The sequence below is a fragment of the Trichechus manatus genome, unplaced genomic scaffold, assembly GCF_000243295.1.
Source record: "Trichechus manatus latirostris isolate Lorelei unplaced genomic scaffold, TriManLat1.0 scaffold00213, whole genome shotgun sequence".
Classification (NCBI taxonomy): domain Eukaryota; kingdom Metazoa; phylum Chordata; class Mammalia; order Sirenia; family Trichechidae; genus Trichechus; species Trichechus manatus.
The window spans coordinates 469,482-490,291 of NW_004444149.1; the positions used below are offsets into that span (position 1 = coordinate 469,482).

Sequence of the window (20,810 nt, forward strand, 5' to 3'; positions counted from 1 at the left end):
GAGCGGAGCGGCGCCGCCAACGCCGCACGCGCAAACTTGGGCTCGCGCTTCCCGGCCCGGCGCGGAGCCCGGGGTGCCCGGAGCCTCGCCATGTCGCGTTCCAACCGGCAGAAGGAGTACAAATGCGGGGACCTGGTGTTCGCCAAGATGAAGGGCTACCCACACTGGCCGGCCCGGGTGAGCAGCGCGGCCCGCCGCCCCCTGTCCCCACCGGGTTAGGGTTGTATAACACTCGCGCGGGCACTCGCGCTCCGCGCCGAGCGGGGCGGGCGTAAGGGCAGGGGGAGTCAGGGTCCCGGACTTTTTCCCTGTCGCCTTCAAGCCCACCCGCTAGTTACATAACGGTGGAGGCGGCGGCTGGGGTGGGGGGGGGCGGGGAACGAACACCTGGCCGGTGCGTCGTCCGCGCGCAGAGGCGTGTGCGCGGCGTGGGGACCCGAGAGCGCCGGTTACTTCCCGGCCGGGCTCCGCGTGCTTAGTTCCGCCCCCAGCCCCCATACTCCTGGCAGTTTCGGGCGCGCAGCCTGGATTTGGGCCAGTCGTGTAACTCCTCCCACCCCACCCCCCAGTCCTCGCCGCCTCCCCGCTCTGGGACCCCCTTAGAGATACCCAGTTTCTTCATTGGTTGTCGCCCCCTCCCTGGATACTCATCTTTCCTTAGGTTAAAAGGTTAGGAAGGATCCCAGCCCAAAGAGGGATAGATGGAAGCGGAGTTCGCTTCTAGAAAACTTTGGTTTGGGGCGTCCGTAAGAGGTCTGAAGTTGGGAAGGTCGAGGAGTAGTTGGGCGCGGCGTAAGAAGGGGCTCGGAAATTATCCGCCAAAACCCTTCATCTCTCAGCCCCACAAAAATACTCCTGCATATTTTGCCAACTCAAATTTGAGACCGAGGGTGGCAGGGCCCCTGCGAGGTTTGGAAGTCCAATCCGGACTGTCTCTTGCGGGGTGGGGGTGGGGGGTCCCGAGTTGCTTCTCTTCCCCTCCACCAGATATGAGCATCTCCCGCCAGAACGGCACGGCTGCCATGTGGTTGATCGGCCCGCCAATATGGGGCCTGGGCCCCCGCCTTGCCACCACCTGGCCAGGTGGGAGGGTGGAGCCCAACAGCCAAGTCTGGTGTGTTCATCATATTTCCCCTAAGGATCGAGACAGGTTAAGTAGAGAGGATCGGTGGTTGCTAATTGGGGAAAGATGGGGGTGTCACAGGGGGCAGTGCCTTGACTACTAAGTTCAGAGTTGGTGTAGAGGAGCCTTTCATATTGGGTAGGGGCATGAGTCAGTTCCCTAGAGTGAAATCCTATTGCAGAGAGAAGTGGATGAAGGGAATCTTATGGGGGAGGGGGCCAAGTGCAGGAGAACTGCCTTATGGCTTTGTGTGGCTCTTCTCAGAGTTAGTCTGTAACTGTTCAGCTTGCCAGGACCCGGCTCTGAGCTTAGGAAGTTGCCCCAGACTCCCCTGGGTCCAGTTCAGAGTGTCAAGCCAACATTGGGGCCACCCTGAGAAAACCCTGGAGATTCTTCTGTCTACACTCCCGAGGAGTGTGCCTCAGCTCACATACCTTGAGCTCCTTGTTTCCTGAAACTTTCAGATACACAATGTAAGGCCTGGCCTCTGGAATGGAAGTGAATTATGGAGCAAGAAGCAGGTTCTCCCAACTTCCAGGGGCTCCTAGGAGGCTGGGGGGCAGTGGGAGGAGGCAGCCACGGACAGCCTTGTATGCGTGTGACGTGTGAACACTTGTGTACTTTACCCCGCACTTTTGTTCCAACTGACTTCTTGGCCCAAATGCCAAGGCTTGATGGGCAGGGCAAGAACTGAACCCAGGTCTGTGCTGCCCCTACTCCTGGGGGTGGGGCAAAGTCCAGAGGTGAGGCTAAGTCCTGGGGAGGGGGCATTAGTTGGAATGTGGGTTTCAGGGAACCTCTTCTGGATCAGGGAGGAGAGAAAAGGGGTAGGGGCACAGAAAGGCCCACAGTAGTGCTGTAAACAAGATCCTCAGGTTTCTGGTGTGCTCTGAAGTGAGAGCAGTGCCAGGGACTGGGAATAACTCTTATTTTCTCTTTCTCTCCTGAGCCTGCAGGACAGAGGGTGTGACGGGCAGGCAGAGTCTCTTCCACTGTTGAGGCCTGGACCTTTCAGATAAAGTTAGGGTTGGGGGAGGGGATCAGACTGGATCCCTAAGAGATAGGGCCCCACCCTTTGCCTGTCCTCTGGCTCTCGATTGTGACAGTTCGGGGGAGGGGTACACCCAAGGCTGTTACCTCCCAGGTACATCCCCCTCAAGCCCCAAAAGAACAGACAAATCTGAGTGTCCTCACTGTTTCTTGGACTCTGTCTTAGTTCCTAGAGTGGCAGAACCTGAGGGTCCTGACCCCTCATGAGATGGGTGAGGAGCAGGAGGGAGCCTTGCTGAAGGCCCCATCTAATAGGTGGCGAAAATCCTCAGCCATGATGAAAGCCGCTCTGGGGAGCTTTCCTTCCTCAGTCCCCTGCTGGGGCGGATGGGTGACTGAGTGAGACCAGAACGGCCCAGTGCTTTGAGAGCCCAGCAAGAGGGGCCTTGTGGTAGGCAGGACCTGCCTGGAAGGATGGTGTGACTCTGTCTTAGCCTCCTTTCCCTCTTCCCCCATCTAACTTCCCGGGGGATCTCCAGGCACAGCAATTAATCTCCAAGTCTCAAGGATTTTTTCCCCCAAGTTCCTTCCTTTTTTCTCTGCTTCCTGTTTCACAATCCCAGAAAACCTGAGCAGCTAGAGAGCCTCACCCTTCTGTCTTCCTCCTGCCCCTCCCCCACATCCAGGCACCACCTCCCTCCTCCTCTTTTCTGCCCCTTGGGCTTGCCACACTTTCCCGGCCCCAACTGTCTTCCTGCCCCAGATTTTCCTGTTCCTGGGTCAGGTTGAGCCTCGGCCCTGGGTGTGGTGGTCAGAGCCTGGCTGGCAGCCAGCGTGGCTTTGCTTTCCTAAGTGCTGGGCAGGTGATCTTGGGCCTGTGTTTGGGCTGAGGCTAGGGGAGAGGTGTTCAGTCCTCTCCCCCTATTCCTCACCTGAAAACTTCAGGTTCATCTTCAGACCTCGAATGGTGTCCATGGGCTCCTGGAAGATGGGAGTATCATCTGCTCAGGCCTATCTGATGGAGCCAAGCAAATGCAGAGGACCTGAGGTGGGGGTGCAAGGGTGGGCCCAGGCCTGAAGGGAGAAGTAACTTTTCCTGGACCCCTGGAATGACCAAGGGGTAGCAGAGCCTCCTTCCTTGTTGGCCAGTGGAGGGGATGGAGTGGGGTCCCTAGCACTCATCAGGCCCCACCCTGACCCCCTTAGCTTTGACTCACTCGTTCTGAGTCACAGCCTGGATATAAAGGCACCACCTGGGAGACGTATGTCTGTATTGGGGGTACAGGGGTCTCCTGAGACCACATATCTTCTATGTCTAGGAAGAACTGCTCTTCCAAATGCAAGAAAAGATATTTCCTTTGTAGCTTGAGCCATGGAGGTTCCACTACAGAAGGGGTTTCTCCCCTTCTTTCAGGTGAAGGCTCCTCTCTCCTAAACTTACCCACAGGTGCCTACACTCAAGGTTATGCAAGGGGATGGAATGGCCCTTTGGGGGTAGATGCCCATCTGCCCAGGCCTGACACTGTGGTGTTCCCTTAGACCCGTCCTTTATTTGGCTAGAAGTCAGAAGGGCAGGTCTATCTGGTGTGTCTCATTCCATCTATTTTTAATTCCCATCCATGCTTTTGTTTCTCCCCTACCCCTGGAGCTGGGCAGCTGGTGGCCTCCTGGGTCCCCTGCCACACCGTGTGTCTCTCCCTGTTTCCTGGGCCTGCTTTCCTCGGGAAGCTAGGGTGGCGAGAGACAGATGGTCGGGTAGGTGCTTTGCAGCAACTGTGTGTCTTGAGCGAACCTCATGTCTCCTCATCTCTGGCCCTTCATCCGCCCCACTCCCTTTTCCTGAGCCTCAGTTTCTCCCCTTTCATCACACATTTACTGCGAGCATGCTAAGTCCCTGGCTCAGCTCTGGGACTGAAAAGGCAGAGATCAAAGTTCCCTGCTGTACTCCCAGCCTCAGATGCTTAGATCCCTACACAGCCCACCCCCGCCCCTGGTTCCTGGTGTGTGCTAGGAGATCCACCAAGAAGAGAGGCCTAGGGAAGGGCTTTTGCTATTATTGTTATTTGCCTGTCTCCTGGGATCTCTAAGCCCTGGAGGCTCTCATTTTGTGTTTGGCTTTCCCCCTGAGAAGGGGGGTGGGGAACTAGCTGGTAACAGGACCCAGGTGTTCTGGCCAAGGACTGGCCCCTCCACCCACCCCAGGTCTGGCTTTCTGAGAAGGGGCCCAGCCCTCTAGCCCTGGCTGTGGTTTCAAGCACAGCCAGGGACCCAGGTGCCAGACTCCAGACTTGGGGGTGGGGTGTGGGTTAGTGTCCCCTCCTCCTCAATCCAGAGGGAGGGCCTGGGGGGAGGGGCGGTCACATTCCTGGTTGCTGAGTGGCCCCAGGGGCAGGGTTGGGTTGTCATGGCGATGGAGATCCTGTTTGTGGGGGGATCAGCGAGCCTTTCCACCCCCTCCACTCACACCCAGAGTCTCCTGGTCATGGAGAGGGCCCAGTTTTGTGCCTGGCCTTCCTGTGGGGAGGGGCTGGACCTCCGCCCCCAGAGGCCACAGGGCAATGGGGGAAGTGTCCAGGAGCCTGAAGTCTCCATGTCTGGGGCAACGTGATGTCCCTCAGATTCGTGCCTAGGGCCCCCACCCCCTCTGCTGGGTGTGTCTCAGCTCATTCCCAACCACCCAGTCTCTCTGTCTCCCTAGGCCCCCAGTCAGGCGCTCTGTCCGTCTCTGTGTGTTAATCACTGCCTTGGCCTGTCTGTCTCTCTCCTGTCTGTGCCTGGGGCCCCCAGTCAACATGGCCACCTGGCCTCTGTCCGGCGGGAAGCTAGGCTGCTAGGGCTGCTGCAAGTGTTGCTGGGAGTTGTAGTTTCCCCCTCCTGCAGCTCAACTTATTCTGGGCTCCCAGGGCCTGATCTGGTGATCTGGGAGAGGCTGGCTGGGCCATTGCTGCTGCTCCCACCATTTCCCTGACCTCTACCTCTCACCTCCTCCCCCACAGCACTCCTCAGGCCCCCAGGACAGTGTGGGGCAGGGCTCAAGTGAGGAGATGTAGGTCTGAGACTTGGCCCCCATCCTCACCCTGTTATCCTGGACAAATCACTTTCCTTTTCTAGGCCTCAGTTTTCTCATCTGTAAAATGCAAGAGTTTGACTACATCAGTGGCTTTCAGAGTGTCCCCCACAAACCTTTTCGGGCTGCTACTAGAGAGGGGTCTTGAATGGGCAGTTCCTTGTTCTCACCCCTCTGCTTCAACCACAGCAGACTGCACTTAGCTGTTTCATAGACTCATTCAGCAAATATTTATTGTGCACCTACTGTGCGCTCAGCACTGTGCTGGGGATAAAAAAACAGACTCAGGCTCAGATCTCAGGGTGGGTATCATCCACATAAACTTTAATCAAATGATAATATGAATAAATATAAAAGTGGAATTGCGGGAAGTACCAGGAGAGAGTTTTGTCTGGGGAGCTGGCTGGGTTGGGAGAGATGGGGGAGCTTTTCCGGAGGAAGTGATGATCAGGAGTTAGTATGGGAGACACAAGGATCAACAGTGGCCAGAGCAGAGAGCATGAAGGGCACGGGCCTGGGAGAGGAGAGGATAGCTAACACCTGTGTAGGACTTCACAGTAAACCACGCTAAGGTCGTCTAATCCTCACAAGCCCATGACTTAAGTGCTATGGTTATCTATTTCACAGATGAGGAAATGGAGGCAGAGAGAGGTTAAGTACCTTGCCCAAGGTCATACAGGTATTGGTGGTGGTGTTGAGATTCAGACCCTGACATTGTAGAAAAGAGGTGGACCCTAGATTCGTGAAAAGGCATTGAAGATTTCAAGCTGGGGCACTCTGGCTGCAGTGTGGACAATGGGTTGTAATGGGCAGGGATGGAGACTGAGGGAAGAGATGGAGGCTGTAATTTTAGTTCAGGCAAGAGAGGACAGTGGTTGGACCTGGGTCAGCAAAGACGTGGAGCTTTATGGAGAGGTTCTGGACATATTGGGAGGCAGAATGGATGCTGTTTGGTTTGTGAATGAGATGGGGTGGCTCCTGGATGTTGGTTGGTCTTGCATGTCTGACTTCATTTCAACAAAGGTTCCACTGCTAAAAATAGCTCAAAAATCACTTTAGTGATCTCCTGGGTCCCTCCCAGTCTGGTTTTATACAAATGTGCCTTAGAGGTCAGCCGCCTGCCCCAGACTCGTGGCCTCAGCACCCCAGCTTACACTTATTTCCCTCATCTTACTCCCAGATTGACGAGATGCCTGAAGCTGCAGTGAAATCAACAGCCAACAAATACCAAGTCTTTTTTTTCGGGACCCACGAAACGTGAGTGAGGGGCCAGAGGGGACATAGGTGGGGAGGACCATGGGATGAGCACTTGGGGAGAGAGGTGGTGCTGGTGTCCCTCCCCTGTGGGGCAGTGCTGGGGAGGAAGTCCCTGCTCAGATGCAGTGAGGCGCTAGAGAGCACAGTCTCCCATCTCTCACCAGGGCATTCCTGGGCCCCAAAGACCTCTTCCCTTATGAAGAGTCCAAGGAGAAGTTTGGCAAGCCCAACAAGAGGAAAGGGTTCAGCGAGGGGCTGTGGGAGATCGAGAACAACCCTACCGTCAAGGCTTCTGGCTACCAGGTGAGTCTTCATCTGCCCCCAGAGACCCCCTGGAAAGCAGGTGTGGCCATCATGGGCTCCGGGAGCCCAAGACCCACAGAGGATGCTTAGTCTTCAGGAACCAAGGCTCAGAAACACCAGGGCTTTTGGGGTAGGAGCCTGTCTGGGGGTGTCTTCCTGAAAGAGGGGGTGGGGTTGGTTGTGGGTATGTGGTATAGATGTGGTTATGGGCAACTATTAGCGGCCCCGGGGGCAAGAACAGGATGGCGGCGGTAAGTGGGAATAGGCCTTTTGTTGGGCCCAGTATAAGTATAGGATGTGGCCCTGATTCTCCACAAAGACTTCCAGGAGGAGGTGCTCGTGAGCCGGGCAGGACAAGGCGGGAGGGTGGGGGGCGGGGGTTGGCGGGGATAGGGTCCCAGCTCCCTTTGGGAGAAGTTGACCCGAGGTTTTGCCTCCTGCTCCAGCCCTCCCCCCTCCTGCACAGAGCCCTGCCTGCCCGGCCAGTGGGTTTGCCCCAGGGCTAATCCAACAGAGGTGGGTCTCAAATCACTTGTGAGACTGGGCACCTGGGTGGGGGCGGGGGTGAGGTGGGAAAAGGAAGGAGTGAGTGGCCGAGGGAGGGGCCTGGGGTGGGGGCCCAGCGTGATGCCAGTAGTGCCGCTCAGCCCCTGCTGTCTCTGCCGCAGTCCTCCCAGAAAAAGAGACGCGTGGAAGAGCCTGAGCCCGAGCCCGAGCCCGAGGCCACAGAGGGTGATGGTGACAAGAAGGGGAATGCTGAGGGCAGCAGTGATGAGGAGGGGAAGCTGGTCATTGATGAGCCAACCAAGGAGAAGAATGAGAAGGGGACACTGAAGAGGAGAACAGGGGACCTGCTGGAGGTAACTGTCCCCTGTGATGAGCCTGGACCCCCTGGAGCATTTTCTGGGTGGCATCCCCACCAGAGCAGGCACTGACTTAGGGAGCACCCAGTCTGAGGAAGGAGACAGCTACAACTTTAGGCAGTCCCCGGTCTGAGATATATACAGCCCCTAATCTTGAGGAATCCCCGTCTGAAGAAGGCATCTGAGCTTCTAAGGCTGGAGAGGGATTGTGGGTATCAGCCCAGGAAGGAGCCTTGGAGGAGGAGTGGGAGTCACGGGTAGGTGGCTGGCGTTCCACCCTCTCCAGACTCAGCCCACCTTGTTTCTGACAATCCTACCTAGGACTCCCCAAAACGTCCCAAGGAGGCCGAAGACCCCGAAGAGGAGGAGAAGGAGTCGGGCACCTTGGAGGGTGAGAGGCCTCTTCCCGTAGAGATGGAGAAGAATAGCACGCCCTCTGAGCCCGGCTCTGGCCGGGGGCCTCCTCAGGAGGAGGAAGAGGAAGAGGAGGAAGAAGAGGCTGCCAAGGAAGATGCTGAGGCCCCAGGCATCAGAGATCATGAGAGGTGAGTGAGCCGCCTGCCCACTTGGCGGCTGGGCTGGGGAGGGCCCAGGCACCTTCAGAGACAAGGAGGGCCTGCAGTGGTCAGCCTCTCGGGAGGCAGGGTGGGCTCTCACAGGAGACTGGCACTGGCTGGGGCAAGGCGAGGCCAAGGCCAGACCATTAACCCTTCTCCCCTCCAACCCTCCCCTGCAGCCTGTAGCCACCAATGTTTCAAGAGGAGCCCCCACCCTGTTCCTGCTGCTGTCTGGGTGCTACTGGGGAAACTGGCCATGGCCTGCAAACTGGGAACCCCGTCCCTGCCCCAACCCATTCCCCTCTTCCACTCACTCTCCCCCCTCTAAGCCTGGCCCCTGGAGATTGACGTGGATGGGGCAGGCAACCTGGCCCTCGCCTTCATGTCCCCACATCCCTCTGATCTGAGTTAGGGCCATGCCCTCTGCTCCCTGGGATGAGATAAGGCCATGTTCCTTCCCTGCCTAGAGCTGTTTCCCAGGACTTGGGGCCTGGACCAGGTTTTCCCACCTCTTGACACCCCTCTCCCCCAGGCATTCTGAAACTCTGGGCTGGGATCAGGGGTAGGAGTGAAAGGGCTGGAAGATGAACAACAGGGTGGGCTTCTTGGGGGCCTGGGCGGGACAATCCTCAAATTATGGTAGAAGTGGAGGACAAGACGGTGGCATCTTCCTGAGCACCTGTCTCCTCCCACGCCTATTATCCCAGCTGCCTAGATTCAGGGAAAGTGGGACAGCTTAGGGGGATGGGCTCCCTTCCAATAGGTGATGCCCATTCTTTCTTTTGCTGACCCAGGGAGTTCTGGGAGTTGTAGTTTATCATCAGAAGATTTGGGGGCTTCCAAGTTGTTTGGGCCAAGAACCTGTGATCTGAAAGGGTTGACTTCACCCAGCTTGGGTGGGAGTGAAGAGCATCTGCCTCCCTTTAATTTCTGGGGCCAGAGATAAGATACCCTGGGGAGAACCTAGCTGCCCTCTTGCCTCTCCCCACAGCACTCAAGGCCAGCCGACAGTCATATAAATTACCCAGGCATAAAGGAAAAGACACATTTTTTAGGAAATGTTTTTAATAAAAGAAAATTACAAAAAAAATTTTAAAGATCCCCCTACCCCTTCGTGTGCCCCCACTCTGCTCCTATCTCCTTCACCGTTGCCCTCATTTCTAAGGTGCACTGGGAGGTTCCCCATCTGTTTGGGGCTTGATGACTTTCTTTTTCTAGCTGGGGCTTTGGTGTTCCTTCTGGTGTCATTTCCCATCCACATAATCCCACCTGGTCCCCTCAGTGTTGTCAACAGATCCGATTTATAACCTCTGAGAGGACAGAGGGAGATAAATGCCCTCTCCCAGCCTCTTCCTAGTGGTCTCTCTATGCCTCTCTTGCGTCTCATCTTTCACCCTTGCCCCCCTCCCTTGGGCTCTGATGAAAAATTGCTGACTGTAGCTTTGGAAAAGTTTAGCTCTGAGAACCGTAGACAATTTCAGTTCTAGGAAAATAAAACCCGTTGATTACTATATTGGATTCTGACTGATTCTTTGGAGGGTGTATTGGTTAAGTGAAGAGGGGGCTTGGGGGAAAGGAATACAAATGATTTGCACATCATCTCAGATTGAAGTGGGGGTGCCAGTCTCTTTCATTCCCAGTCTGTTAGAAATTCAGAATTGCAGATGAAGGCAGAGTCTCAGAATATACCTCACCATTCATTCTTCTTCTGCCCAGCCACTGTTTAACACTCCATCAGCACCTAGAGGTGGGGTTTTTTGGTTTTTTTTAGTCACAAGGATCGGTGTGTGGGAGGGTGCTAGTATCAGGCACAGCCTGAGATAACCATGGAAATGGGAATGTTTGGGCTGGTGGTAGAAACAACTTTGACCCCAAGGGCCGACCTAGGGATGCTTGCCACCCTTTAAATGGTGATGGCCGGGCCGGGGGAGGTGTCGGTAGGGTAGATTCCCCCCAGTACTCCCTCAACTCTGATTCTGAGCCTGCCACTGATTGCTTCGGTGATCTGGGGCAAGTTTCTCTTAGCCTGCTCAGCCTTTTCATCCCTTAAATGGATGACTGGATTAGATAATCCCTAGGGTTCCTTCCAGATCTGACATTTTGTGACTGACAGACTAGCACTGGAAGGGCCCGCGTTTCATCCCTTTCTCTAGAAGTCCTATGACAGTTTTGGAATCTGTTCTGGCCCCCTCCACCAGAGAAGGGCGGGGAGAAAATGGTCAGCAGTCTTCGCTGGAAGGGAGGCCCTTTGCCTTGAACAGGAAACCATAACCACCTAGAAAATGGAGCCGTCTTCTCCAGGAACTACAATCCCCAGTCGCCTCCACCGAGAGCATGCGCGGGAACGTGCCAGGTGCGGCAGCCTTCAACTCCCGACGTGCTTCACGGTGTTACTATGCTTCCTTGATTTCCTACCCCGGTCAAATTTCCTGTTTCCAGCTTGCTTCGTAGCGGCGGACTACAGCTCCCAATATACAGAGAAGACAGATTAACAGTTGAGCTTCCGCTCTGCACTTAGCCTACATTTCCCAGGAAGCCGAGGGACAGGGGTGGGCGGGGCTGAGGTCCAACGCGCTGTGAAGTAACGAGCAGCGGCTCCGTAGCGCAGCGGGAAGCGGAGGTGAGGGCTGTGCGTCGTGAAGGTGTTCCAGCCCTAGGGCTCCCCTGGGAGGCGGGTGGCGGAAGGGACTTTCTTTTCCGTGTCTGTTGCTCAGTCCAGTGGCGTAGTGGTTAAGAGCCACGGCTGCTAACCAAAAGGTCGGCACTTCGAATCTACCAGCCTTTCCTTGGTAAACTCTATGGGGCAGTTCTGCTCTGTCCTATAGGGTCGCTATGAGTCGGAATCGACTCTATGGCAACGGTTTTTTGTTGTTTTTTTTTTAACGGGTTGCTCAGTCGCCTTCCTGGGGTGGCCCTGTACCGGAAGTTTGGCGCGGGTGGTTGCTGAAGACTGCTGGGGCCTGGCAGTGTCAGGATGAGGCGGGCGGGGGAAGCCTTTGGAGCCGGGGCCGGAGGGGGAAGACGCACGGCGGCTCTAGAGCACCCCCTGAAAGCCACACTGCGGAAGGGGTTCCAGCTTCTCCAGGGTTTGGAGAAGAAGAAGGTGAAGATCTAGGGGACGTGCAGGCTGCTCTGCTCTGGACTAGCCTCTGGGATCTCCCAGGGCCTCAGAGCTAGAGTGGCTGAGGTTGAGGGACTTCTGGCAGCAATTGCGCAGGAAGCTTGGGCCTCAAGATTTGCCCTGTTCCTGTCAAGCTGTATGAACTAGGGGAAGACACACCAGCTCTCAGGGTCTTGGTTTCTTTGTCTGTAAAACGGACCTTATGATGCTAGCGCTTGCTGTTGGCAACCTCACTGACTGGGCCCTGTGAAGATCAAATGCCAATAATAATGAAGTTCCCAGCACTAGGTCTAGTCACATAGTGGTGCTCTCGAAACTTTGAATAGAAAAACAGACCTTACAGTCAACCAGCATTAATTCAAAATAACATTAGGCCATATATACGTAGTGAAACCTGTGAGAGCTGGAACAGACGGAACTGCCCTGTTTTTCTGAGTCTCTCAAGTTTTCCGCCTTTGACAAAAGTTTTCCACGTCTCTATCAATCGTTTTTGTGGAAAATATTTGAGTTTTTTTTCTCTGACAGGTTTCCACTTTACACAGGTTCCGGCTTTCTCAGATTTTACCGTGTATATATTTGTATGATTTAGGAGCCCTGGTGGCCCAGTGGTTAAAGCACTTGACTGCTAACTGAAAGGTCAGTGGTTTGAAACCACCAGAGGCTCCATGGGAGAAAGATGTGGCATCCTGCTTCCGTAGAGATTTACAGCCTTGGAAACCCCATGGGGTCACTATGAGTTAGGATGAATCGATCCAACATCTCACTGCTCAGATAAACTAGTTTTTTTTTTTTTTTTTAATGTACAATGTACCAAAAAAATCCCGTTGCTGTTGAGTTGATTCTGACCCTATAGGAGCGGCTGGTGGATTTGAACTGCCGACCTTTTGGTTAGCAGCCATAGCTCTTAACCACTACACCAGCAGGATTTCCCCCTTTAATGTACATGGCGGAAGGACAAAATGGAAACGAACAGCTCTCCCAAACAGTTCCTTTCCCCAGAAGCAAGTACTTTGTTTCTTGTTTCTTTCCCCAAAGTACCTATGCCTATACTGGAATATGTATTTTTAATTTATCCAAAGAGGATTATACTGTTCACATTATTCTATACCTTTGTCAGTATTTTAAAATAATTTAAATGACACCAAGAACCCCCGTACAGTTTATGAATGATGGAACTGAAGCTCAGAAGTTAAGTTGCCTGGGGGCACACAGTAAGATGATGGCAGAGCAGGGGCTGGAACCCAGGTCCTCTGACTCCAGTCCCCTGCGCTTTATGCCATCACAGTGCACTTTATTTGTACTTTGAATTGAGGCTTCATTGTTATCTGTTAAACGATTAACAGCACTTTCTTCATCACTTTCTTCATTGGTTTGGCCTAAGGCTTAAATTAGATAACACAGGTTTTCTGACAGCCTCCAGCCATGCGTCTCTCTGCCCTGCTGGCCATGGCATCCAAGGTCACTCTGCCTCCCAACTACCGCTATGGGATGAGCCGCCCAGGCTCAATGGCAGACAAGAGGAAGAACCCTCCCGGGACCAGGCGGCGCCCAGTGGCTGTGGAACCTATCTCTGATGAAGACTGGCATCTGTTCTGTGGGGACATGGTGAGAACCTCAGACAGGAGGGAGAATGGTGGGATTGCTCTTAGGCGGCAGTCCCCCTCCCTGACTCTTGTCTTCCCACAGGTGCAAGTCCTAGAAGGGAAGGATGCCGGGAAGCAGGGCAGAGTGGTTCAAGTGATCCGGCAGCGAAACTGGGTTGTCCTGGAGGGGCTGAACACAGTAAGTGAAGGGGGAGGATGGGGATGGTCAAGAAGCCTGGCCCATCTGTCCCTCTTCATTAAGAGCAGTGATGGGAAGCGGGAGACTGGAAGAGGAGATGGTGGTATGCCTGAACCCTTCTACTTTTGAACTTGGGCTTAATGTTCTGAGCACTAGGTAGGAATCTCCTTCACATCCCTTGGTTTCTGATATTCCTTCTCTCTTGGACAGCATTACCGCTACATTGGCAAGACCAAGGATTTCCGGGGAACCATGATCCCTAGTGAAGCCCCCCTGCTTCACCGCCAAGTCACACTTGTGGATCCTGTGGACAGGCAAGCAAATGGGGCTCTAGTCAGGGTTTTCTATCCTCTGAGTCCACCCAGGTTTTGAACACAGCAGGGGGGGGCAGCCCATTTCTCCAATGGAAATGGAAGTCAGGTCAGTATCAACAGATAAGATGGTGGGTTGGATGCTCTGGAAATTGGGAGGGGCCATATCATGGGCATGACCGTCCTGTGGGTAACTCCAGTAGAGGTAGCAGAGAAGCAAGGTGGTGCGCCCTTGGTGTTTCCAGCCCTTGACTCTACTTTTGGGGAGGAAGGTAGCAGGGGACCTGGCTTCCAGGCTGAACTCACCTCTTCTATCCCCCAGAAAACCCACTGAGATAGAATGGAGGTTCACGGAAGCGGGAGAGCGAGTACGGGTCTCCACGAGATCAGGAAGGATTATCCCCAAACCTGAATTTCCCAGAGCTGATGGAATTGTCCCTGAAACATGGACTGGTGAGGCTGGGTGAGGGGCAGGAAGATGGGGAGAGGGGAGCATGTTACGCAGACTAAGGCCAGCACGCCCTCCAACCTACCCCGTTTCCTCTGGCCCAACAGATGGCCCCAAAGACACATCAGTGGAGGATGCTCTCGAAAGAACCTATGTGCCCCGTCTAAAGACACTGGAGGAGGAGGTGATGGAGGCAATGGGGATCCAGGAGACCCGGAAACACAAGAAAGTCTACTGGTATTGAGCTTGGGAAGAGCAGCTTCTCCCCCACTGCTGTCTTGGCCTTGGAGGCTGGGGTCACCTCTTCTCCAGACTCCAATAAAGAGCCGTGAGTCCTCCTCTGTGTGCAACTGCTGTCTTCTGGTAGACTAGTACCCCCCAATCCCAATGTACCCCGGTTTTAGAGATTGACAGGTGAGAGCATCTGACCTGATATGACAGAATCTGGATGGAAATTAGCCAGGCTTAAGAAGGCCCTCCCAAGGGCTTATGGATTCTGGGATGGGACCAAAGGGAGGAAACGGTTCCCTTCGTGGAGACTGTCGAGTAACAGAAGATACCACCTAAACCCCGTTACGGAGAACAGTGGGGGCTGGGGGGGTTAGACTTAAATGTATGGCCTCCGCGGGACCTCAGTAGAGAGGCTGCATGTTTGTGCTTTTCTATACTTAGAGAAATGCAAGGGAAATAAAGATTTTGATTTTCTAATAAATTAAAATGAAATCTTACATAATATTCTGTAACACATGGAGGGAAAAAAAGGGTATGACACTGAAGACTTGCAGGGACCAAGATTCCAGGAAGGACACAGGGTGCTGGTGCTCTGGGTGAGGACGTGCAGACTCTGCCACCCACTAGTGCTGGGTGGTTCCAGATGGGATCCGAGATGTGCCCTTCCTCAGGCTTTGTCAGCTGTCTTCAGTCTCCAGGACAGAGAAGGCCTGACCCAGGGGTGTCTTGGTGGCCACCAGAACCAGGTTTCTGGGAGAGAGTTCAGGGCTGAAGAGGGGCAGAAGCTCAGCATGAAAGCCTGGGAGAAAAGCAGGGCTACTCAGAAAGACATGAACCAAACCCTCGCTCAGCCACTTCCTGCACAGCCTGTGGGCACAGCCCCTCTTCCCAGGGGGGAGGCTCCAGGGGGACCAAGGAGACCCAGTTCTCTATAAGGAGCATGGGTGCCCGAGGCCCTGACTTTGTGTACTCATTGTAGCTTCTCAGCCTGAGAGGCTTGCTGAAAATGCACCTTGGGGATGTACTCTCCAGAGGCTGATGCAGGAGGAATCTCCCACCCCACTGGTGATTCTGAAGCAGGTGGTTCAAGTCACAGAGTGAAGAACCCAGTCTCAGCAGATGTGAGGGCTGGGGCTTGGAGGAAGAGCCCCAGCACTCTAGCCCCTTTGGTCCTGGTCCCCCTGTAGGCCACCCTCACCCTGCTCCTGCAGGTACAGCAGCCGGTCCAGCAGAATCAGTGTCTCCACCAGTGGGGCCAGGAGGAGGGCTAAGCTGAAGAAGGCTACCACACGGTGCTCCTGGGCCTGGTGGGCCTGAAGGGCAGCCAGATTCAGGGGCAACTGGGGGTCCAGCCCCACTCGCTGCAGCCCCCGCTGCACGTATCTGCGGAACCAGCCAAAGACAGCAAGACGTGTTTAGGGACTCCTCCACTTCCCGCTTCAACTTGGCCTATGCCTAACTTCATTCCAACTTTTCGCTTGATTTGCCACACTAGTACACGCTTTTAAGAACAAATGAGTGAATCCAAAAATTTATTTTCAGCCAGTTCTGTCCAGTTACATAGCCATATTTTTAGCATTTTTAAAACTTTCTATTTCTTTGATAAAGTCTTCTGATAAAAAAGTGATAAATCCCCTTTAAATGAATTTTAAGGAGCTTCCCAGTCAGAGGACTCAAAATTACTCTACTGTGCGCTCTGAGATTTTCTGGAGGACATACTAACAAATGAGGGTGGGTGACCTCTAGTTGGTGATGCCCCGTCCACACACACCACTTCCCCGAACCTTACTCTTCAATCTTGAGCTCATGGACCCGGGGGATCCCCTGCACGCCTGGCCGACGGAGCTCGGGCTGAGCACAGCGGATGACAGTCTCCAGCGCTGCGCGATAGCAGTGGGTTCGGAGGCCAGGACCTGCTTTATGCAGCCGCTTAGCATATTCCTCCAGGGCATGGCAGGCCCCCTCCCGCAGCCTGTAGGGCAGTTCACAGCCAGGCAACCCGGCCACCCACTGGCTGAGCGGGTAGCCACCGGGGTCACTCAGCTTCATGTAGCAGCAGCCCACGGAGGCCAGGGCTGCCACATCAGGGCAGCAGGAGAAGTGTCTCAGTAAGGCTACACTCAGGTCCCCACAGGCATGGAGGCCTGTTAGCAGCAGGCGGGCCCCACCCTGAGGTGCCGGCTCCAGTGGAAGCAGAAGCTCCTCACACAGAGCTGTGGGGTCCACCCACCTAACCACGTGGTGAGGGGGGTGGCGGGGGCCAGCATGGACCACCTGTGGAGGCAGGGAAGGACACGGGCAGGTGGGAAGTCGGTTTGCTGATGCCACCTCAGGCTGCAGGAAGGGATCTGTGTTCCTTCCCAAGGAGGGAAGTGGGAGAGAAGCTGAAGCACAGGAGACAGCTGGGCCACTAATGAAGAGACAGGATGAACTGGGGTCTATCAGCAATTTGCCAACCTTTTCATTTCTGAGCCTGTTTCCTCATTTGTGATATGAGTCTTATACCTGCCTGATCATTTCACAGGCTGCTGTTAGGACATATCAGTGTGGAAAGCACTCTGTGACCTAGAAAGTGCCTTGGAGATGTGGGGAGGCTTTAGGGAGAAGAAATAAGGACCACACCACCTCCAGCTGAGAAACCTGGAAGTGGGAATTCAGCCTCGGTGCTCGATTCCAGCCCAGCAGACCCTGCTCCTGCAGTCCCGGCTGCGGGAAGGGGTGGCGTACCTGCGGGGTCCTCTTCTTCTCTTTCTCCAGAGCCAGCAGGAGCTCCTGATCCAGGCGCTGGGCTCTCTCCACCAGTCTCTGATCCCCTTCGATGCTCTTCACCAGCAGCCCCAACCCCAGAGACATGAAGCGGGAGAGGTGGCCCTGGCATCATGAGAAGGAGGAAAGACAATGCTGTTGAGTGACCTGTCCCATCACCCTCCCTGTCAGTGGCCTGCACGCCTGGGTCCCAGGCCCCACAGAAGGAGTAAATTCTGCCCCACCTGGGTCCACCCCTCCTCAGCACCTGCCTCCCTAGACCTGTGGCCTGATATCCTGCCTTCCCACTTTTCTATCTCCATGACTCAAAAGAATAGTATGTTAGGCTTCTGGCTCACCTGGCCTGAGCCTACGTCCACAACCTGGGTGCAACCTGTGAGGTCACTCAGCTTCTTCACCAACTGAAAGAGGGAGCAAAGGTCTTCTGGCCATTGTTCTTGACTCCTGGGGCAAACACCCGTAAAGAAGATGGCAGGGGAAGATGGGTACAGAGGGAACCATGGAAGAGGCAAGAGATATGGAAACCAAAATGGGGGGCGGGGGGGAGGTGGGCACTGACACCAGGTTCAGGCCGCTCTCCTTGTTCCCCTTGGGTCAGGGGTTCAACCTCCCCCACAGAACAAGGAGAGCGAGCCCTGTTGTGAACCCTCCATGAGCAGCTTGTGGTAATGGAAGAAGAGGAATAAGACAGTGATCCAGACAGAGCCACCAATCAGCCCAGTAAGAGGAGGAAAAAAATACCAGCATTTAGATATGATTTATAGGGTGTCTGCCAAGGCAGGGGCCTTCTAGGGCCTTGATCCTGCATGTGAGGAAAGAGGCAACATATTTGTACCCCACGGGCTTAACAAGTCCCAGGGCTCCCAGACACCACCTATGCCCCCAGCCATCTCACCTCTCCCAGCCTCCGGATCTCATGCTGCTTCTTGGGCCTGACATGCTTCCGGAACAGAGGTGTCAGTCGGGAGCTCTGGCTGGGGTTCTCCAGGAACTCTGAAGGGGTCTGGAATCCAGGTGTCCGGGTAAAAGCCAGGGCAGAGGCTGTGGACTTCAGGGCCAGCAGGGTGAGTGGCCACACCGACCTGTACCTGAGATAGCCCAGCCAGGCCACCAGTGAAGTCCCATCGCAGCCTCAGTGCACCAATTTACAACCCCGGGGCCAAGGAAGCCCTTGTGAGACTCTGAACAATGGCTAGCTGCAGGGCTCAGTGCCAAAGTCCCCCAGAACAGGGCCCCTCTTGCCCATACCTGACCACTTCCCCTTCCCCAGGCATCCCCAGTAGCAGTGTGGCCAGCTGTGGGGGGTTCAGTCTATCCAGTGCTTCCTGCCATGAGCAAGGGAGCGTGCTCCACAGGTTGTCTGTGAAAAATTCCTGCAGGAGATGGGAAGAAGCCATCAGCAGACTACTACCAGTCCTATTCTTCCCTCCCCACTTGTAACTCCCACCTTATCTCTGGCCACTTCCCAGCACTGCTGCCGCACAGGGCCACTGGCTGCAACCAGCAAGAACCTCTGCTCATCCCAGTCACCTCTTGCTCCAGCCACACGACCCGCCCCCACCACTGTTTCCCTCAGTGGCTGACCACTCCTTCCTCCGTGGTGAGACTACATTCTGCATACACCTCGGCTTTTAGCAGTTTCCCAACTTAGATGTCTGTTTTCTCCACTCAACTGAATTTCTTAAAAGGCAAAGATGGTATCTTCTCCACATCTTCATCCCCAGCACTCACCACACTAACTAACACACAGCAATAGTGCGCTACCGCTTAGTAACCTACTATTATATGTGCCAGACGCTTGTGTGTTTATTCATTCATTTGTTCAACACAAATTCTGGAGCTCTGATGATGCACCAGGCACTGTTTTAGGCTCCGGGGATACAACAGTGAAACAGACAAGATTCCTGCTCTTGTTGAGTTTACATAAAAAAGTAATTTCAGATAATATTAAACACTAATGAAATAGAGAGGGTGGCAGAGGATTACTTTAGATAGTGTGATGAGGAAAGACGTGAATGATGAACAGGAATCAGGCATGTAAAGAAAATACAGGTATTAGCAAAGACATAATACTTCAATATGTCAGGTACTGTTCTAAACGTTTTACATGTATTAATACATTTGATCCTCAAGACAACCCTATCAGGTAAGTACTATTATTATCTCCCATTTTACAGGTCAGGAAACTGAGGCACAGCAATTAAGTAACTTGCCCAAATAAACAATCTAGTAAATAGCAGAGCTGGGATTTGAAACCAGTTCAACTCTAGCGTCCTTGCTCTTAACCATTCTGCTCTTTGCTTCACTGTGGAGGAAAAGCATCCCAGGCAAAGCATTAAGTGCAAAGGCCTAGATGTCTGCCGTATTGTGAAACAGAAATCAGGCCAGCATAAGTGAAGTACAGTGAATATGGGAGAGGATGAAATGTGATGGGGATGAAGAGGCACTGGGGGCTAGATCATGCAGGGCTTTATAGCTACATTTTAAATAGATCAGTCTGTCTGTTCTGTGAATTGGCTATGGAGGGGCAGAAGTAAACGCACATCAGTTAGGAAGCTACAGTAGTAGTCCAGGGGAGAAATGATGGTGGCTTGGCCCAACGTGGTAGCAATGGAGATGGAGAAAACTGGATGAATTTGATTATCTATTCTGGAGGTGGCTTCAACAGGACTTGTTGAAGGATCAGATTGTGGATCAGTGAAGGGAAGAGCTGAGTCAAGGATGACTTCTGGGTTTGGGGTCTGTAACAACTGTTATACATTATCATTTATTCTTCATAGTGATCCTTCAGACAGTGATCCATTCTAAAGCCAAGGAAACCAGGGTTAGGGGTTAAAAAAAAAAAAAAATGCCTAAGGCTGAAACAGTAGGGGAGGCAGGATTCTAGTCTAGTCTGTCTAATTCCAAACCTGGAACTGTCCACTATACCACAAAAACAGTTTATTCAAAGCTTGGATGAATGAACATCCTCACATGTTCCTACAAGCGGAGTTCAACGTGGCTGCCACATAGCTCCCATATTCATGCATTTTATTACCTTGGATTTGGGAAGATTTGAAAACCCTAGATATTAGAAATATTAATATTTATGTCAGCTGAAAAAGAAAAGGGTCACCCCAGTTTTAACCCCTTTGTGTACAGACAAAAGATTGAAACTTATAGAATAAACGAGATCAGAGACCAACTCTCCAGATTGTCTCCCTGTCGTGGGTACCTAGCCAACCACACACGACCAACACCTGCCCCGGGAACACCCTGCCCACACCCCCGAGGCCTCACGATGATGTAGGCATCCAGGATGGAACGGTAGAGCGCCAGGACACGGGTGAGTTTCACAGCTAGCTGCCTCCTCTCCTCCAGAGAGAGTCCCCGGGCGGAGACGCCCGGCATCCTGGGGTTCAGTCGGAGCAGAATGCGAGAACGCGATGAGGGATCCACGATCACTACCACGCCAGTAGAGAACCCGGGCTGGGTTCAGCTCTGCAGGCGGGACGGGAAGCAAAGGTTTCGGGTCAGGCGCCAGACACTGCCTTTCCAGGATCCCATTCTGGAGTTGAAGATATGAGGCGCCCGCATGACGTCACAGGTCGCGACGTCTCACAGCGCTAAGCGGTCAGCGCAGGAGGCAGGTGGACGGGGTGACAGCGTAATGACGCCACAGAAGCGTGTCCGGAGCCACGAAGGGGCGGGCAAAGTCCCAGATACCGCCTCTTCCTGTACATGCTCCGCCTCTCCCGGAAGTGAGGTCCAGGACCCTCGGCACACTTCAGTTCCAGTTGGTCGCGGCTTCTTTACACCTTCGAGTTGTACCTCCACGGGGCTAGAGGGGCCGGGGAGCGCATCCCGCCCCCGCCCCCACCCACACCGCCCCCACCGCCGCCGCCGCTGCCGATCCTCACACACTCCGAATCCCTGGCCTCGCTTCCGGAGGTAGGGGCGCTGCGGGCGCGCGGGCGCCGGCCCCCAGCTCGTTCCAACCCCCGCGCCTGCC

At 54.2% G+C, this 20,810-nt stretch overlaps 3 protein-coding genes across 8 annotated transcripts; 2 read left to right on the top strand and 1 right to left on the bottom strand.

Annotated features, from left to right (window-relative positions):
* Window positions 1–6: 6 nt before the first annotated feature.
* On the top strand, window positions 7–9,673 carry HDGF (heparin binding growth factor). Of its 2 annotated transcripts, XM_023742526.1 has the most exons (7): window positions 21–177; window positions 6,361–6,437; window positions 6,602–6,740; window positions 7,187–7,256; window positions 7,409–7,600; window positions 7,925–8,148; window positions 8,340–9,673. In XM_023742526.1, exons 3-7 carry the CDS (start codon window positions 6,634–6,636, stop codon window positions 8,344–8,346), a joined length of 600 nt encoding a protein of 199 aa, XP_023598294.1. In that variant the 5' UTR covers window positions 21–177; window positions 6,361–6,437; window positions 6,602–6,633; the 3' UTR covers window positions 8,347–9,673. The 2 variants fall into 2 exon arrangements, with proteins under 2 accessions (XP_004388523.2, XP_023598294.1); XM_004388466.2 differs by lacking the exon at window positions 7,187–7,256 and having other exon boundaries at window positions 7–177.
* Window positions 9,674–10,757: 1,084 nt separating this feature from the next.
* On the top strand, window positions 10,758–14,395 carry MRPL24 (mitochondrial ribosomal protein L24). 5 transcript variants are annotated; one of them, XM_004388467.3, is made up of 6 exons: window positions 10,758–10,780; window positions 12,663–12,886; window positions 12,968–13,063; window positions 13,274–13,377; window positions 13,697–13,827; window positions 13,930–14,157. In XM_004388467.3, the coding sequence occupies exons 2-6, from the start codon at window positions 12,704–12,706 to the stop codon at window positions 14,064–14,066; spliced, it is 651 nt and encodes a 216-aa protein (XP_004388524.1). In that variant the 5' UTR covers window positions 10,758–10,780; window positions 12,663–12,703; the 3' UTR covers window positions 14,067–14,157. The 5 variants fall into 5 exon arrangements, with proteins under 5 accessions (XP_004388524.1, XP_023598300.1, XP_023598299.1 ...); XM_023742532.1 differs by having other exon boundaries at window positions 10,762–10,780; window positions 12,695–12,886; window positions 13,930–14,395; XM_023742531.1 differs by lacking the exon at window positions 10,758–10,780 and adding an exon at window positions 10,878–10,917 and having other exon boundaries at window positions 12,695–12,886; window positions 13,930–14,395.
* Window positions 14,396–14,580: 185 nt separating this feature from the next.
* Window positions 14,581–20,749, bottom strand: METTL25B (methyltransferase like 25B). The gene is made up of 8 exons (XM_004388468.3): window positions 20,099–20,749; window positions 18,068–18,192; window positions 17,715–17,907; window positions 17,158–17,220; window positions 16,781–16,924; window positions 15,843–16,327; window positions 15,252–15,436; window positions 14,581–14,852 (listed from the first exon to the last, which is right to left on the bottom strand). The coding sequence occupies exons 1-8, from the start codon at window positions 20,207–20,209 to the stop codon at window positions 14,731–14,733; spliced, it is 1,428 nt and encodes a 475-aa protein (XP_004388525.1). The 5' UTR covers window positions 20,210–20,749; the 3' UTR covers window positions 14,581–14,730.
* Window positions 20,750–20,810: the final 61 nt, after the last annotated feature.